The sequence below is a fragment of the Narcine bancroftii genome, chromosome 7 (genome assembly GCF_036971445.1).
Source record: "Narcine bancroftii isolate sNarBan1 chromosome 7, sNarBan1.hap1, whole genome shotgun sequence".
Taxonomy (NCBI): Eukaryota; Metazoa; Chordata; class Chondrichthyes; order Torpediniformes; family Narcinidae; genus Narcine; species Narcine bancroftii.
In genome coordinates, this window is record NC_091475.1 from 191,972,709 (window position 1) to 191,992,300 (window position 19,592).

The 19,592-nt window shown below is 38.1% G+C and overlaps 1 protein-coding gene across 1 annotated transcript in view; it reads left to right on the forward strand.

The window, feature by feature from the left end:
* Positions 1 to 16,520, forward strand: part of LOC138739534 (large ribosomal subunit protein mL48-like) — a 45,018-nt gene extending 28,498 nt beyond the window's left edge. The window contains exons 7-9 of the mRNA XM_069891807.1: positions 270 to 372; positions 3,239 to 3,328; positions 16,237 to 16,520. Of these exons, the coding sequence (XP_069747908.1) occupies positions 270 to 372; positions 3,239 to 3,328; positions 16,237 to 16,311 (268 nt within the window). The 3' untranslated portion in view covers positions 16,312 to 16,520. The remainder of the gene's footprint in view (positions 1 to 269; positions 373 to 3,238; positions 3,329 to 16,236) is intronic.
* The last annotated feature ends 3,072 nt before the right edge of the window (positions 16,521 to 19,592 follow it).

The window sequence follows — 19,592 nt, forward strand, 5'->3', positions numbered from 1 at the left end:
AATCTGATTGTGAATTGGGAGTGACTCGTGGATTTGACCTGTGTTTAAACGATGGTTAAAATTGTTTTGAAACTTTTTGAAAGTATTCCATAGTCTTGTAGAATGTGTTTTTGTTTACATAACATGAATTGTACAATTGATTTTTCTTTGCCAAGAGGATTCGCATAATAACATCAAAATTGACATCCATTCTGCTATTATGTTTGGTGGTTAATTTTATTGAAATGTTAATTAGACTAATAGGTGGACATGTTTCTTCTTTTCCACAGCTATGCAATGCCCACCAAATCCACTGAGATCTCATTGTTAGAGGAAAAAGGCACAAAGATGAATGTGGAAGCTGTTATTCCCACTCATGAGAGAATTGTACAGGTATATGTTTTATCACTAAAAGTATTACTTATCATCTTATTTAAAAGTTGTTGATGCAAGGTAGTTTGTTCAGCTACTCCCAAGCACCCTGTAAGTGGATTCACAACATATAATAGATTTTTTTCTTATTAAACACCTTTTGTAGGGAGAATGCCAGTGAGAAAGGTACAGGTTTGTTCAATAACTTGTCACACTAAATTAAACAAGTTGCTGTTTATTTCATTTTCATAAAGTCTTGGAAATTTTTAATGTAATCCACTTTATTGCTGAGTACCAGGTTTCATATTTTAACAGCTTTTTAATAAAGGTTACTGTTTGTAGAGGAGTTATGTGAACAAAATTTGTAATTTTTTTAGGTTCCAAGAATGAACATTACTTTATTTGTAACATAATGCATTAAATATATTTTTGCCCAATACCATTGAGTCACCAATAATGTAATTAGAGCTTCATTCTATATTTCATCCATTTTAAAAAAAAAACTATTTTTGGGATTTTTGTTTCCTAATTCATTCAGGACTGTATTCAGTACCCAGGGTTTTGCTGTAGATCAGAATCAGGATTTATTGTCATAAAGAAGTCATGAGATTCGGTGTTTTGCGGCCACATCGTAGTGCGAACATTCATATTCTAACATCTTACAACATTACTATAAAATAAAATAAAATAATAGTCCACAAAAAGTAAAGCAGTGTTATTCAGGAATCTGATGGCAGCAGGGAAGAAGCTGACCTTGTGCTGCTGAGCGCTCGTCTTTAGGCTTCTTTACCTTTTTCCCCAATGGTAGCAGAGTGAAGAGGGCATGGGCTAGGTGATGGGGGTCTTTGAGGATAGAGGCTGCTTTTTTTTTTAAGAAATCGCCTCATTTAGATGTCCTTGATGGAGTGAAGTCTGGTGTCTGTGAGGTAGCAGGGCGAGTTAACAACTCTCTGCAGTTTATTCTTGTCCTGAGAGTTGGCGCCTTCCTACCAGGTAGTGATGCAACCAGCCAAAATGTACAGCAGTCAGCCACCTTTAGGACACTGACAGTACACCTGTAGAAGTTTATGAGAGTCCATACCGAACTGCCTCAGACATTTCACAAAGTATAGCCACTGGTGAGCCTTCTTCATGATTGCATCAAAATGGAGGCTTCAGGACAGATCCTCTGAGATGTTGACACCCAGGAATTTGAAGTTCTTGACCCTCTCCACTACTGAACCGTCGATGATACACAAGTTACCAGAGAACTAAATTGACAGGGTCTTCCATTGTATCTGCATGCACAGTTGAATGTAGAAATTGCTATCCAAGTTGCCTTGCTTCTCCAGAAACTTAATGCCACCATCTTGCCAAGAGTCAAGAATAGGGTATAAAATTGCAGAGGTTGCCCAGTGAATGACTACAAAGCAACCAGAAAATATTATGGACCAGATAAGTAACTCCAGTATGTTTCTTTTTTTTTCTGAGAATCTTGAGATTTATTCATTCAAATATAAATTAATTTTTAATAGCTTTATTTGTGTTAATTACAACTATATAGTATTTTTCTGAAAAATTGTTCCTTTAGAATTTGGTTATTTTTAAAAATAAAATAACATGCATTTATTTTTGATTTAATTTTGTGACATTGAACTGAATCAAGGTGTTCAATGTGGCCTCCTGCCATCAATTCTGTGGGCCTAAGTGAAGCTGTATTGGTCTGAATGATTGAGAGAAGCATGATGTTACCTGACCCTTTAGTACAAGTCCTATATGCTATAAAGCAGGTATTCGAGAAATGTATTAATTATGGTGTTGCCACAAAATTCCTGTGGATATACAAGTATAAAAATTCCTGTGGATATGCAAGTATAAAAATTCCTGTGGATATGCAAGTATAAAAATTCCTGTGGATATACAAGTATAAAAATTCCTGTGGATATACAAGTATAAAAATTCCTGTGGATATACAAGTATAAAAATTCCTGTGGATATACAAGTATAAAAATTCCTGTGGATATACAAGTATAAAAATTCCTGTGGATATACAAGTATAAAAATATGTGAACACCATTTGATTACCGTTAGATTGTATTCATTGAGGATATGCAAAGAGAATTCTAACTTTACTCTTTACTCCTTGTCCTATACTCACTGTTAACATATTTAAAAAAAAAATAAGAGATGAGTGGAGGTGTTCAAATACCATTCTCATCTCTGACACTAAGGACCATTTAATACCTTGTTTTAATAATTTTCACTACTATATCTAAAATGACTCCATGACTGGAACAAGGCATAATGCCCAAAGAGAAGCAAGCATGATGTATGCTTCAGCATGACTTCTTCTGGCTTGTCCTCTCATCCTAAACAATGTTTGCTTTGCTGATTGCTGCACTTGAATGTGGGGTGGCCTGGTGACATCATGTTCTTTTTTTTTTCTTTGGCTTGGCTTAGCGGACGAAGATTTATGGAGGGGGTAAAAGTCCACGTCAGCTGCAGGCTCGTTTGTGGCTGACAAGTCCGATGCGGGACAGGCAGACACAGTTGCAGCGGCTGCAGGGGAAAATTGGTTGGTTGGGGTTGGGTGTTGGGTTTTTCCTCCTTTGCCTTTTGTCAGTGAGGTGGGCTCTACTTTTACCTAATGCCCAGATTTAACTATGACTTGACTAACATTTTTCCATGCAAATACAAGAAGCAAATCAATAAATCTTAGCACTACTTTACAATGCATTGCAGTAGTTTCTGTGATAACTAACTTTAAAGATTTTGAATTGATGATTTAACCAGGATTGGAACATCCTTCATGTATAAAAGGACCATGTAGTGTGTAATGTGATGTATAGTTAATGTAATATCATGCAAAATGAATTTTTCCGATGTTTATTGTGCTTTAAATTTGCAGATTAGTGGTTTGAGCTCAATTCTCATCCCAATTGTTGTGGAAGTCCTTCAAACTAATCAGCCGGAAGGTGTGCATCTGTGCATCAAGGAAGTAAGTGCCGAAGTTGATTGTGCTGAACCTTTTCTCGGCATGGTCCAATTAACCCACAAGCACGTGTTGTTTCCTTTTATGTCACACCTATAGTTTAAGAAAGAAAATTAAAAACACCTGCAGTCACAGGCATTAATAAAACCATATTTTTTGCGTAAATAGCACAAAGTCTATGGGATAGAAACATGGTGATTTTAGCCCAATAGGGCTGTCAGTGTTTGCACAAGAACTACTAGATCCTATCCAACATGAGTCGGGTCTGGCCACATTGTGCCATATCCCTCGATGTCTTCCCTGGGTGTAGATAGGCTATTTTTGAGCACTTGTCGGAAATTTTGACTGGCTGAAATGATGTCTTAAATAAAAAGATGACCATAATTAAAGAACATTACTTGCTCAGGTAGGTGCAATTTGTAATTCAAGCTGTCTCCAATATTTTTGCTTCCTCTGTCTACATAATCTTGCTCGTATTCCCATGAAAGGTTTATTCCAACTCTTCCTCTACTGAAGGAAATAAATGGACAGATGCTAACAAGTCAGAAGTGCAGAAACCAGATATTATTTCTCCTAGCTAAGCTGTAGAATTTCCAGTTAACCTTCTCCCCTTTTGCCCTACTACCATATTTTGACGTGGGTTATAGGTACAATTGATTATCTTGTTTGTTTTTACTGTAATATGGTGGACTACATTAACATTAGACGATTTTTATGTTCCAAACAATAATATTCTCCAACCACCACCACCACAACATTCCATCCCCCGAAATTCTACACCATCTCGAATTTTCAGTTTGCTTTACTGATATTTACTACGGAATAAGCGCAGAATTCCTCTGACTAGGTATTGGGAAGGCCAAAGCTATCCTCTTTGGTTGCCACCATAAAACCTATATTCACTCAATGATTTTGTATCTCACCTGGAACTTCCTGATACTTAACTGGACTATTTCAAAGTCTGTATTTTTTTTTAAAACACAAATCCTGGAGGAACTCGGCCAGTCTCACTGCATGCGTAGGAAATAAAGATATATTACTGATGTTTTGGGCCTGTGCCTTTCTTCAAGGTATAAGCAAAAAGAAGGCAGGCATCAGAATTAAAGACTGGGAGAGAAAGATGAAGAATAGGAAGGGAAAGGGTCCAGACCAACAGACAAAATAATGGAGATGATGAGAGGAAAGGTGAGAAGTGATCTTATCTCTGAAAGGAAACCGAGGGGAAAGGGAAGCAAGAGAGAGACAGAACTAGAGGAAAGGAGACAGGGGACGAGATGGAGGATGGGTTTTAACAGAAACCAGAGGAGTCTGAAGTTAATGCCGTCTAGTTAGAGGGTTTCTAATCGGAAAAATGAGGTGTCCATCTTCCAATTTGAGGGTGATCTCTGTCTGTGAGTGCATGAGACCATGGACAGCCATGTCAGCAAGGGAATTGAAATGAGTGGCCACTGGGAGATCCACGCTATTACGGCAGACAGATTCAAAGTGCTCAATAAAATGATCTTCCAGCCTGCACCAAGTCCCTCCGATGTAGAGGAGACCACAATGGGAGTACCAGATGCCATTGATAACCCCTACAGAATCACGTGAATTGTTGCTTCACTTGAAAGGACTGTTTGAGGTCCAGAAATGTGGTGAGGGAGGAGGTATGGGCACAAGTGGAGCATCTCCTGCAGTCACAGGGGAAGGTGCCAAGGAGACAATCGGTGGGGAGGAAGGTGTGGACAAGGGAGTCATGGAGGGTGCAAGGTAGGTGTCCTATTTGATCCAAAGGTAAATATAGGATTATGTATGCACATAATCTCTAACACTACCTTGTTCCATCTCCCCTCTGTCCATGGTTAGGTTCTTGCCCTGAAGCTATTCCAGTCCACTTCAAGATGAACTCTTCCATTTTATCCTCTAAACCTGAGGCCACTCACAAATCTGCTGTCTTTTCTTAATTTGTGTTATTCCATTCATCTCTGCTTCTGTCCTTTTTACTCTCTCAGTAAAACATAATTTTGCATTAAATTTCTTCCCCTTACCTTCAGATCACTTCATTGCCTTGCTATTAATTGCATCTGTATTCTCCTCTGGCTTTATCATGTGTTAAAATAAATATGCTCCTCCAATTCTATTATCTGTATCATCCCAAGAATTAATCTCCAAACCACTTATGATTTTGCTTTTGGCTGATAAAATTTTTCCTGCTATCTTTGGAAAGTATCCGGTTCAATGGGTTTAGAGAGAGACGAGTAGACACAAGTGTTATAATCAAAGGTAACTTTATTGAACACGTGGGCGACAAATGGGAAGACCAAATGATACTTAATTAGTCTACTACTAAACAACTATATAGAAATTCACAATGGACCCAGGTTGGACTCCAATACCAGTGGCAGCCTATCTTCTACATGCTACCACACGTGTACATACTTCACAGACAGGGACTTTCAAACACTCCCTGTACCAACGGGGGTGTGACTCTCTGTAAGCACTGATCTATCACAGTACTATGGCTCAACTTAAGTGTAGTGACACCTTACCCACAGCTCTCCAGTGATGCCCATAATAATGATCTGGTGTGGAGTGATGTCCAGAACTTGGACCAAGAGGCAGAGAGAAAGAAATGTGTGCATTGATGATTTGTTCTGTTCTGAGCTGGGTGTCTGCCCAATGATAACCCTGAGTCAATTAAATGAGCCAATGGTAAGGTGTGCACTAATGGGTGGCCAGAGTCACGGTCCATGGCGGCATTTTGAATGGCCTCCTCTGTAACCCTGTTGGTGTGGGCATCCACACAATGGACCATGAGCACCCTCTGCTCGGTGTACTTCCAATGCTGCTGACCCCACAGTGTTGTGCTAACAAGGCATTCAAACTGCCATCCCGTTTGTCACTGCCCAGGAATCCGTATAGATATGGAGCGGACCTGTTTTTGATTTAATCGCGAGTGCTATCAGAACTGGCTGCATCCTCCCATCCCTTCCTCAATTAGGGTCTTACAGTACCGCTGCCTGGGTGGAGCGCCACTGCTTGCCATAACTGCTTCCTGTTTTTTCCATTGTCTGGAGCTGTCCTTGAATCGTGCTTGCTGCTGTTCCTCTTTGGTGAGGGAGTTGAATGGCTGACGCTAGGATACCAGGGAAGGATTGATGGCAGGGACTTCAAGAAGGGGATCATGACTCTCAGGGAGGGACATGATTTTCTCTTGCAGCCTGCTGACTCCTTCTGGCCCTGCCTTTGTGAGGTCAGCAATATACCACTGGTCACTTAACTATAGAAGAATGCTGTGCGCGTCCCTCTTTGCGGGTGGCGTGGGAGGATTTAATCCACCACTTAGTGAGCAGCAGGTGAGGCCAGAGTATTAGGGTCTCATGGCTGTTTGGTGCTCCGTGGCAAGGAAAGGCAAATAGTATGCCAGGAGCTGGCGTTTGTAGTGGGAGGCAGGCCATTATGGAAGCCAAGTGGAACTCTGTGACCATTAATTTTCTGCCAGAGGCTCCAGTCGGCTGTGGTGGTGGCTAAGATCTGGAGTTCAAATGGGACTCCTGAGTGTTGGGATGCTAATGGCAGTGCCCGCTCCACAGCTTATTTTGCTGTCTTGAATGCTAGCTGCTCTTCAGGACCCCAGTGAAATGTAGTTTCCTTCCTGGAGATGGGATACAGTGGGTGCAGCAGTATGGTAAGATGGGGGATGTGATGCTCCCAGTAGCCTAAAAGGCTGACAAAACCTTGCTTCAGCCTTGTTGGTGGGCACTGGTGTATTTAAATTTTTATTTTGTGCTGCCTCCGGGATATCCCTCTGGCCTGAGTGCCACTGGAAAAGGACTATCTGGCTAGAAGCCTTTATTTTTTCCCAATTGATTGCCCAGCCATGAGCACTGAGTGCAGAGATGAGTGAGTCCAGTGCCTGTGTTACTTTCTCCTCTGTGGATCCCGGGATCAGAATGTCATCGATTATAATAACTTGCATCGATGTCACGGGGTGGGGGGGGGGGGTGGAGGGCAATATAACACCACCTTAAACCCACTTCTCTTTCCGCATTTGGCTAAACTTTAGGTTAGTGATTCGTCATCATTATTTTTGGTTGATAAAGCTGCTTTGAAATACCTTCTGAAAATTTGTTGCAATAAAATTGTCATTTATGTGTATTACACATGTTCCAATTTTGTGTTTGGTTTCTTCATTCTATTAATATCCTTGATCCACTGTTGCATATTTATTTTCTTTAAAGCATATAAAGGAAACCATAACCAATCATAATTTATTTGAAAAGTAGGTTATGCCATGATATATGAAAGAGTAAATTAATAAATAAAATAGTGGCCCCAAAAAAAACAAAAACAGATTTAAAAATGAAAATCAAAATAAATAACTCTGATATATTTGTTTGAAATAAGAATTGTGATTGATTAATTCTCTCAGAATGAAATTCTCAACATTCATGTGAATGTTGTGAATGTTTTGAAGAATTCTCACTTTAAAAAGTCACAAATGGAGTTGATGTTTTACAGTGCTTAGAAGACATTATTTCCAAAGAGAAATCATGTAGCATTACTACCCTGATATTAAGGAACAGCAGGTAATATCAAGGGTATCCTCTCAAGAATTAATTGTCCTGTACTTGAGATTTAAACATACCAGTTCTGATATGTTTTTGTCTTTTCAATGCAAACAACTTTCTGCAATTGTTTTTGTATATCAGAAATAGCACTGTTGCAATTACTTAAAATGCAACCAATTGGAAACAAACAAGCTCCTCATGGCATTCAGGTGTAATGTTTTATTGTAGTTTTTTCCATTCTGTGGCATACCTCTGTACAGCAACTAAAATACCTCCATATTATATCAAATAATTTGATAGTTAGCTTCATCGCATTAGGAGTCTAACTTTTGGACTCAAAATAAAGTTAAACCAAACAGCGTGGTTAGCATAGCGGTTGGCAAAATGCTGTTACAACATCAATGACTGGATTTGAATCTGGCACTGTCTAAGATGTTTGTTCGTTCTCCCAGTGTCTGTGTGTGTTTCCTTCAGGTGCTCCGGTTCAAAAACTTGCTGGGTGGTAGGTTAACTGGGTGTAATTATAACCATGTAACCACTTACAGCACAGAACAGGCCAGTTCGGCCCTACTAGTCCATGCCGTAACAAATTCCCACCCTCCTAGTCCCACTGACCAGCACCCGGTCCATACCCCTCCAGTCCTCTCCTATCCATGTAACTATCCAGTCTTTCCTTAAATGTAACGAATGATCCCGCCTCGACCACGTCTGCCGGAAGCTCATTCCACATCCCCACCACCCTCTGCGTAAAGAAATTTCCCCTCATGTTCCCCTTATAATTTTCCCCCTTCAATCTTAAACCATGCCCTCTAGTTTGAACCTCCCCACTCTTAATTGAAAAAGCCTATCCACGTTTACTCTGTCTGTCCCTTTTAAGATCTTAAACACCTCTATCAAGTCCCCTCTCAATCTTCTACGCTCCAGAGGAAAAATGCCCCAGTCTGCACAACCTTTCCCTGTAAATCAAACCTTGAAATCCTGTCAGCATTCTCGTGAACCTTCTCTGCACTCTCTCTATTTTGTTTATATCTTTCCTATAATTTGGTGACCAAAACTGTACACAGTACTCCAAATTTGGCCTCACCAATGCCTTGTACAATTTCATCATAACCTCCCTACTCTTGAATTCAATACTCCGATTTATGAAGGCCAACATTCCAAATGCCTTCTTCACCACACCATCTACCTGAGTATCAGCCTTGAGGGTACTATTTATCACAACTCCTAAATCCCTTTGTTGCTCTGCACATCTCAATAGCCTACCATTTAATGCATATGACCTATTTAGATTTGCCTTTCCAAAATGTAACACCTCACACTTATCTGTATTAAATTCCATCAGCCATTTCTCAGCCCACACCTCCAGCCTTCCTAAATCACCTTTTAATCTACGGTAATCTACCTCACTGTCCACAACACCAGCAATCTTTGTATCATCTGCAAACTTGCTTATCCAATTCTCCACCCCTACTTCCAGATCGTTAATATATATAACAAACAATAGTGGACCGAGGACCGATCCCTGAGGAACTCCACTAGTCACCGGCCTCCAATTGGACAAACAATTTTCTACCACTACTCTCTGACACCTCCCATCCAACCATTGCTGAATCCATTTCACTACCTCCTCATTTATACCTAATGCCTCCACCTTTTTTCCTAACCTCCTGTGGGGAACTTTGTCAAAAGCTTTACTAAAGTCTAAATAGACAACATCCACAGCTTTCCCTTCATCAATCTTACTCCCTATTAATCCCTGGACCTCCAGCATGAACTTGAGAGGGCCTGTAACTGTGCTGTATGCCTAAATTTAAATATTAGGTTTTTGAGTTTGTACCAGAAATGTATGCCTACTGACTTTTGCAAATTATTATATCTTGTAAAAGTATTATTAATATAGGCAACTTTGTCTGCCCCATGCACAACATGGGTGCAATTATTGAAGTTCATCCCCCATTTTAGGTAGAAGCTTAACATTTGTTCATATAGCCATCACATCATATTAAGTGTCATGAATGTTGTGATTTATTCAAATGTACCATAGCATCATAGAACATTACAGCACAGAATCAAGCCCTTCTAGACTATGCCAAACCTTTATTCTTGATGGTCTAGGTTTAAAAAAATAATGGGCACAGGCCAATGGATTACATCAGACAAGCCCAAATACTTTAGCTGGTCAAGCTGTATTTATATTTCACATAAATCTCCTAATTTTCTCTTTACAACACATTCCACATCTGTTCCCCTCTGTATCGTGTATGCATTTTCCTCTGAAAAGCATAATGTTACCTACATGGATCATTCTTTGTGCTTGGTACTTGTATAGATGGTTATCCAAAATTCCTTCATTAAATTTAAAAAATTGTATCACATTTTGCTCACCCTCCAACCTATAATCCCTAACCTATTATTTATTTTACACAGCAGATAGTAATAGTTTCTCTATGTCAATTGTAGTGAATTCCTTTATAATTTTCAAGCCCTCAAAGTACCTCTGTGTTTGTCTGGGTACAAAACTGTCCTCTATATTGTTTTAACATTGTTCTGTTCTTCTAAATATGAACTCTACCACTTTGCTTTCATTTTATGACCTTTTACAACTTGCAATGCTTTTAGTTATTTGGCTTTCTGCGGATCTTTGCTCTTTCGGGTGGATTTATTTTTCTACCAAGAAATAAATGACACGAGTTGTAGGGCATTTAAAAAAAAAAAGCCCACTGAGTCCATGCCAATCACTTTTCTCCAATTCTCAATTAACTCCATTTTACACTCTCCACGTCAATTAGTTCTTCAAAGATTCTACCACTCGCCAACGCTTGGGACAATTTACATTGACCCATGAACCTTCCAACCTACAGTTTAGGAAATAGAAACACCCAGAGAAAACCCATGTGGTCACAGGGAGAAAGTCCATTCTCCACATTGACAGCACTGGAGGTTCAGAGTGAACCTGGGATGTTGACACTGTGAGGCAACAGCTCTGCTGGCTCGTTCACAATGCCAGCCAATTTCTTCCTTGACCTTGTGTCCAAAGTAAGTTAACTCACATTTTGCTATATTTGTTGTATTGAATTACATCTGCTGCATAATCCTATTTTAGTATTGGATTTTGGTGCAGTCCTTATTATTGTTATCTGTATTGCAAATTGAGCATCATTGTCAAGTTTTTATATATCATGCTTGAAGTTACCATCCAAATCGTTAATGTATCTGGTAAATTCTCAGCTTGGAACTCTGCAGAACACTTTTTAGATGTCATCTTATCCAGAATATGTTCTTCTGTTTTATGCTTTGTCTTTTGAAATGCCATCTGTCACTTGGTCCCTGACTTGACTCCCCAAATCTTATATGTATTTTAAATGACACTTTACGGAAAATCCTCCTGGAAGGTTATGCATGTCACATTCACTCATTCGTTCTTGCTGTTATTTAGATAATTTTCTGATAAGTCAACTATTTTGCTGCCAAAAATATGATTAGTCACGATAATTTACAGAATAGAAGTAACCATTGAGGAAGAATCATTCTTTTAGCCTGCATTCAATTCAAGCTTCAGTTTTCTGTAAGAGCACTAAGGGTACCTAACTGTGCCTAAACTATAGATAATGGAAAAAAATTGTATTATCAACCCAACTTTAAAATGGAGATTTGGTTTTAAAAGATCATTCCGTGTGGGAGATGGATTTCATAAAGCACAGGTTTGGAAGAAAGGATGTTTCAATGTGACCTGAGTTTGCAGTCTAATTACATTTCTGCTGACAAAGTGCAAAGATAAATGACGCAAAGTGACATTTTGGGAATTTGAGCAATACTAAACAAATTAAAAATCAGCTGCAATGTGTGCATAAGTGCCTATAATGTAGTAAAATGTCACAGCTTGCATTGCAGGAACGTTAATGTTGAAGAAAGAAATAATTTGACAGCAGATAACACAATTTTTGATTTTTCAAAGACTCGGGCAAATCCAATAAACATAATTTTACATTCTCTTTCCATGTAATATGATTTACAGAGTCCTTATTTCCCCCCTCTCCTTACGCCTTCCTCTCCCTTTCCCTTAAATTGTACAAATGCCAAAATATAGAAATAGACATACAAAAACCACCTAAATACCAACAAAGAAAACCATCCTCCTCGAAGCTAGAGGACCTCGGATGTTAAATAAAAACAGGTAGGGACAAAAACACACTTTGTCTGCGCAACATTCCTCATTTCATACTCTTAATCCTTTACCTGCTAAGACAGGTTGTTATGTGGGGGGGTTATGAATTATACCTGTGCACCTCTGTGCCTCAGATACAGTTGCCACACTTCAACATTAAAAACCCTTGAAGAAATTACCAAAAGCTTTTTCGAAGATGGAGGTTGTAAGAGTACCTTTAAGGAAGAAATTTAAGCGAGGTTTAGGGAGGAAATTTCAAATTGACAGGCTGGAATAATGATTATGCAATGTGGAGCAATTAACAAATGAGGTACTTAAGGCCAGAACCATAAAAGCTTGAAGAACTGGAAAAGACCAGAAACCAAGTTTATGGGGTTTGAAAGCAAGGCTGAAAATTTCAGCATTTGGATGTTGCTGTGATGTGCAAGACCAAAGTTGTGAATAATATACAAAAGAACTGCAGAAGGTGGAATCTCGTGAACAAAGAAGTTGGAGGGTCTCAGCAGGTCATGCTGCATCCATGGAGAGAAATGTTTTTGGGATAGGCATAGCTGGAGCCCATGCTTGTACAAATAAATGGCTAAGCCCGAAATCTGGATGTTCAAAGTGGGAGGTTTGAGATATTGACTATTCCTCTCCATGGATCCTGCCTGACCCACTGAGTCCCCTCCAGCTTCTCTTGGTTTAAAGTTGTGCATAGTTTACTTCAGCTCTGCACCTGCCGGGGAGGTGAAATTCAAGGTTAAGAAACATATAAGGTTAAGTCAATTGTCTCTCTCTTTTTGGCTAATGGTGAACATCTGTCATTCACTATTTCAGTAGCAGTAAACACAGGACTTGTGCACATTTAATATTGGAGTCCAATATCCCAGACTTGCTAACAGATTCAGAATTTCACGTGGTGCTAGCAGGACCCCAGTATGGTTTAGCTTCCCATGATTTTAGCTATGGATGTGAAGGAAATGTTTTTTTTAAATTTAGTTTAATTTCATGTTTGCTTTCTTTAATGCTTCTTTAGTTAAATTTAATGTTTTAAACTATTTCCCAAGATTTTAATAATTTTAATATCTGAATGTCAGACATATTTAAGCTATTAAATTACTCTTGACTTTCATAACCAGCAAAGCTCTCTAGGATTTTGCCAATTGTTAAAGCATTTGGGGCAGGGCTTCCAAAGTGGGTTGTTGATTGCACTACTATCATTCAGACTACATCTTTGGATGGTGGACTGCTTCAGCTCAGCTAGATCGGTTCTCCATGCATGTAAGGGAAGATGGCAGAAAGATTAAGAGAGTGGACTTAAGGGAATGTTGTGATCAACTGTTTCCCAGATTATCATGGTGGATCTGGAACAGATTGCATTTGTTTTCTGAGCAAATGGTAATTTCCCAAAGATGTAAAGAAGCATTTTGTTTTAACTGTTAACTTTTTTCAGCACTCATTTGTTCAGTTGCATATTGTTTTAGTGTAAAAAATATTAGTTTTGAGCATTTATTTTTATATTTAATTTATAAATGCATTTACAAATTTTTTTTAAATCCTCTATTTTGTTATGTAAAATACATGATGTGACTTTGGACTAAGCTAATACTGCATACTTCACAATTATCTTGGTAGTTGAAGCGCAAGATATGTATTACATCAGCACATTTTCCTTTAGTTTCCTGCATTTTGAATTTTTGTAGCTTAACTACATTCTAATGCCACAGCAGGTAGATCTACTACTTTGCTATTGCAGACGATAGTAAGCGGATTCATACCGATAATGATGTCCTTGAGATGGAATTTGATACCCCATGTGGTCTGGTTGATACATGATTCCAATCCAACATTACGTGGTTGACTCCTACTTCCCGCAAAGGTTGGGAAATGAATATAGCCCTGCAGTATTGCCTGTGTTCTAAGAATGAATAATTTTTTTTAAAATCCCCAGTCGTTTAATCTGAGCTTTGGTTTCTTTCGCTCGTACAATGCCGTAAATATTCCTGGCTGCTTTAATATTTCCTTGTGTTCAAGCAGTGTATGCAAATGCATAGAATGATTTCAATTACATAATCTAAAGAATTATGTATGGAAAGGGATCCCTATGTGAACGTGAGGATTAGTTGAAAACACAAATATGTGCATATACAATACACCTACCCTCAGGACAGTCATTGCAAGCGATGTTGTAACACAGGTCTTTTTTTTAGCATCTATGTCCTTCTGTTTAGCATGAAATTGATCAAATATCTTGTATACATGGTGTATATGTTAAGACTTGTTTTAGGTTAACAATTTATTTTTGTATGCAGGAACTGTAGCATCAACATGAAATGTTAAACTGAGCTTCCATCGATTTGGATCATCTTGCAGGCTATTCTCATCATTCCTTACCTCAATCTACAACATGGTGTCATATGCATTTTGACTTTCTTGATATGTGGGTCCAATCCATTTGTCTTGGTTTATACATAACCAACTGATCAAGCCAGGGCAAATCTCCCTCTTGTTCTCTCTCAGTTTTTTGGTCAAAATTTCCCTCCCTTCTTACAGATAAATTTTACACACAGGCAGTAGACAGTCCTCTTGATACATACATAATTGTTCTACATCGAGGATATGCTTTATAAATAAATTATTACCCCATTGCCATATTAGATGTAATATATTTGAACATGACATAATGGAGGAGTCATTTCCATTAAGAATATTGACATTGACTTCTCTGGTTTCTTTTAAGAAACCACCCCTTCTTTCCCTGTTTCCTTCCTTCTAGTGCTCTCTCATTCTCTCTCCCCCTCCCCTTTATCCTTTGTTTTTCACAGAGCCAAAAGTAATTCTCACCTTTCTCCTTATCCAATTAACACCTTTTGGTTGTTGGTCTGGACTTCTCCCCCTCCCATTTTTCCCTCCTTCTTTCTCCTCTTTAAGATGTCTGCATGCTTTTTGCTCAGCCCTTGAAGAAGGAAACACGAGGTTACGCATGATACAATATAATTGGTTACACAGGCTATACACCACACCCCAAAAGTTAAATAAATGGGACCCAACAGTATCAGATAGATGTTTTCACTGCAACGGGAACAACAGTACATGCAATTTGGGCATGTGAGAAAGTGGAAAAGTTTTGGGAAGATCTAAACCAGGTATTAAATAAAATCACAAAAATCAACATACAAAAAATCCAGAGATCTTTCTTCTAAGTAATATAAGAAGTAAAGAACTTGGACTCGATTTGGATGGAGCACAAAAAAGATTTATTATGATAGCCTTAGCTGTAGCAAAAAAATGTATTATGTCAACCTGGAAATTAGAAGATAGCCTGAGAATACAGCAATGGTACATAGAAATGAATAAATGTATTCCATTGGAAAAAATAACATATAATTTAAGAAATAACATCATAGTATTCGAACAAATTTGGGAACCGTACATGGAACACAACAGAGAAGTCCTACCGTGGACCTCCACCGCCTAAAATGACAGAAGGAGAAGACGAAATGAACTGATCCAATGTGTAAAAGTAGAAGACACAAATTTCTTGTTTATTTTCATTGTGTTATGACATTGTTTAATGGGTTTGATGTATATGTTGAACGTTGAGTGAGTGGGGAGGGGGTGTAAAGAAGGGAGGGGGGAAAAGGGGAGAAAATGGCACTGTTTATATTCAAGAGGGAAATGTTTGTGTGTATTTTGGTCAGTATGGTTCATAGTGTGAAAAATAAAAAAATTTAAAAAAGAAGGGCTCAGGCCCAAAACGTCGGTAATATATCTTTACCTTCTATGGACGCTGCGAGACTGCCTGAGTTCCTCCAGGATTTACTGTGTTTTTATGGCTGAATGCACTCAGATCTTAATAATAAAGATGTTTTATCTTGTTGAGAGAATTTTGTATCCTTGTTGGCACTGACCCTTTTAATCTATAGAGCTCCATGTTGTTAACAAGTCTGAAAGTGTGGTGGCAATTTGGCATTTGAAGGGCAATAGGACTGGGAATGAGTCTGATGAATGCTTTTGCAGAGACCCAGTTTTGACTCTTGGTTACAGTAGCTTCCCATGCTATTATGATTCTTTTATTTATGAACATTTAAAAAAAATCTTATTATATCAAAGTGATGATTCAGATCTAGAAACAAGACCACATCTCATTTTATCTCCAAAATGCAATGTAGATTTTTGACATTCCAAATAATATTTGCTCTTTGTTGTATCCACAGCACACAGAAGCTGATTTCCATGCTCGTTTCAAAGCTAGACCAGAATTGGAAGGACTAATAGCACAGATGAACTGAGAAGAAATCTAAAGAGTGACTACTTTGGGCCAAAATTTATCCACCAGATCACAAGCTGCTATGAGTAGTGGCACAAGGAGCTGAGATAGAAATAATACATTATGGTTTCAAGGATCCCTATGCAAAGTGGCGTACTTCTAAGTAGTATACAAATTTATAATTGTATATTATATAGTTAATTAAAAATCAAAACTTTTTGGTATTATTTACTTACTCTTGTCTAACTTCACCATCTTGAAATTTGTTTACCACAGTTCACTTTTTTTTGACGCTTGATAGTGTTCACAGTAATGAATGGGAAGAGAAGTACACAGTAGGATTTATTTTCGATTAATAACTTGGCTAAAATTCTATTAAACCTGACCTTGAAAGTTGTTTGCAAGCAGTGGCTTCTAGTTTCACTTGTTCTATTTACAAAGGTATTTCAAAATATAATATGAATTACAGGTAGTCCCCAACTTACAACCATATTTGAGACTGAAGGATTGGTAGTAACTTGGATTGGACACAAGTCAGATTTGCTCTACCGTGCATACCTCAGGTCAAACAACATTCATCAAATGAACCTTTAATGAAGAACGTAAGCATATGTACAGTACCTTTAATAAAGATGCTCAACATATGAACTTATAGCCATGGGGAACAGAGACCTCGGGTTGCCGTCAGGAGTGGGGACCACTGTAAACAGTACTTTTAATTCAAAATATGTACTTGTACACTAGTTTTAGTAAAGATTTCTTAAAATTTGGTCGTATCTGTGGGTATCTTGTGTAGGTTGGAAGTTGAGGACTACCTGTAAAATGAATAAATATGAACAAAGTATCAATTGGCTAGATTTTGGCTATTTTTTGTCATCTTTACAGTCCTGCTTGTATGTTGCCTTCCTATTCTTAAAACACATTTAATTCTCTGTACATTGTTATTGTATTCACAAACAAGTAATACTATTGAGTGTCAAAACCATGTGTTTTAACTAAACATGCTAAATAATAATATGAAAATTCATCTTTAAAAAAAAAAATTGGGCATTTAGATACATTTGACATTACCAAACAAATGTTGGAACAGTTAACCAATAGCAGCTGCACTCTTGCCATAGAGGACTCTGACAAATTTAGCCTCGAGCACAATTTTTTAGTAGATCTTGCACGTTAATATGTTTGCATAAGGGAGGCAGATACTCTCACAACATTTAAGAATTATTTAGATGAACAGCTGAAATGCAATGAAGCTATGGGCTGAGAGGGAGAAAGACTGATTAACACTTGATTGTCAGAATGGACAAGATGGGTTGAAAGGAAAAAATAAAACAGAACCCTATAAAAACTCAGTAGGTCCATGGCAGCAAAGGGTGCAAGTTGATGGTTTGGGTTGATGAAGGGTAATGACCTGAAATGTTGACCATCCCTTTGCTTCCATAATGCTGCTTGATCCATGGAATTTTCTAGCTGTTTTTTTTTGTATTTTATTTTCATATTTATTAGTCTGTTCAGTTAACTAGCAGAAGACAAGAACTCCTATGGTAGGCTGTTGTTCATTAGCTCAGCGTTCAGTGCCATCGTACCAGAAGAATCCTATAATCAAGTCAAGGGATCTCTCTTCCTCTGTAATTAGATTCAAAACTTCTTCATCAGCAGATCAGAATTTGTGAGGATTGGCAACATTACCTTCTCACTGACCATCAACATGAGCATTTCCAGGCTGTGTGCATTTTCCCTTGCCCTGTCCCTTTATACACATGATTGTGTGACCAAGTTCAACTCCAACACAATCTATAAATTTGCTGCTGTTGGGTCAAATCACAGGAAATGATGAATCAGAATAAAAGATGGAAATCGAGAATCTGATTGGGAGATGCCAGATCAACCATACGGTTCTCAATGTCAACAAGGCCAAGGAGCTTACTGTGGATTTTAGGAAGGAGGGATGGGGTGCCTGTCTGCATTGATGGTATAGTGGAGGAGAGGAAATTTGGCATGCCATCGAATATTCTATCAAAACTGAAAAATGCTTCGAGGTTTGGTAGATCAAGTTATCAGGAACACAGAGGGCTACAGAAAGTAGCAAATGTTACCAAGTCCGTCGCCAGCTCTGAACTCTTATCTATTGACGACATCCATGTGACGTACCTTAAGAAGGCAGCCAACATCATAAAGGACCTCCTTCACACTGATCACAATCTCTTCTTGCTATCTTTCCTCTCAGCCTCATGAACCTCCTCTTACTATCTCAGAATCAGAATTTATTGTCATAAACAAGACATGAAATTTGGTATTTTTATGGCATCATAGTGCAAATTATATTATGAACCATCTTATCACAATAATATTAAAAATAGTAGTATATGAAAACCAAGGCAGAGTCTTTTGTTCATTGATTATTCAGGAATCTAATGGCAGTGGGGTGATGACCATGAACTACACTGGGACCATAAAAAGACTTGTCTGCACCATTGAAATGGCACTTTTTAAAAACTAACTGAATATTATTTATTTTTCTAACCTTTATATTATCTCTTCAAATGCATTTATTGAACATCAAAAACAACTTTGTACACATTATACAGATGTACATTGTACTCCTGTTTTCTCTATTTTTATTATCTCTTTCTGTACTGAGATAATTTAATGTATTTCACTCGTTTTTTTTTTAAGAAAAGCACCTGTTTGGAATTTTTTAAATTTAAATGTAGACCTATTAGCACAGTCACAAGCCATTCTGCCCAACACTCCGTGCCGCCCAATTTAGACCTCATTAACCTAAACCCCCATGCTGTGTTTTGAATGATGGGAGGAAACTGAAGCCCTGGAGAAAACCCACACGGCAGAAGCTACAAACTCCTTCCAGCGCAGGATTTGAACCCAGGTCCTGATCGCTAGTGCTGTAAAGACCACTACGCCAACCATGCCGCCCTGCAGGAACTGCAAGTAAGAGTTCTGGTGCTTACATACATTGCATTTATGTGGAAGACAATACATTCATTTTTATTAATATATTATTTTGAAAACAAGCCTTACAACATATCCAAGTAACTTTTGATAAAATTAAGAGATTTATTCCCCTCTTCAAAAATATTGTTAATGTTGTACACTGATAAATAAAATATCTGCACAAGTCAAGACACCATTTGTATGTTATGATGTGATTAATGTTCAAAAGGATGACTCCTTTGGCCTTACTGATGTACATCAGCTTCTATGGAGATTATATTTTCTTGTTAATCAATTTGTGGGAACATATTTTTCTAGTTCTTAGCTTTTGGTGATTAAAAATGCAAATAT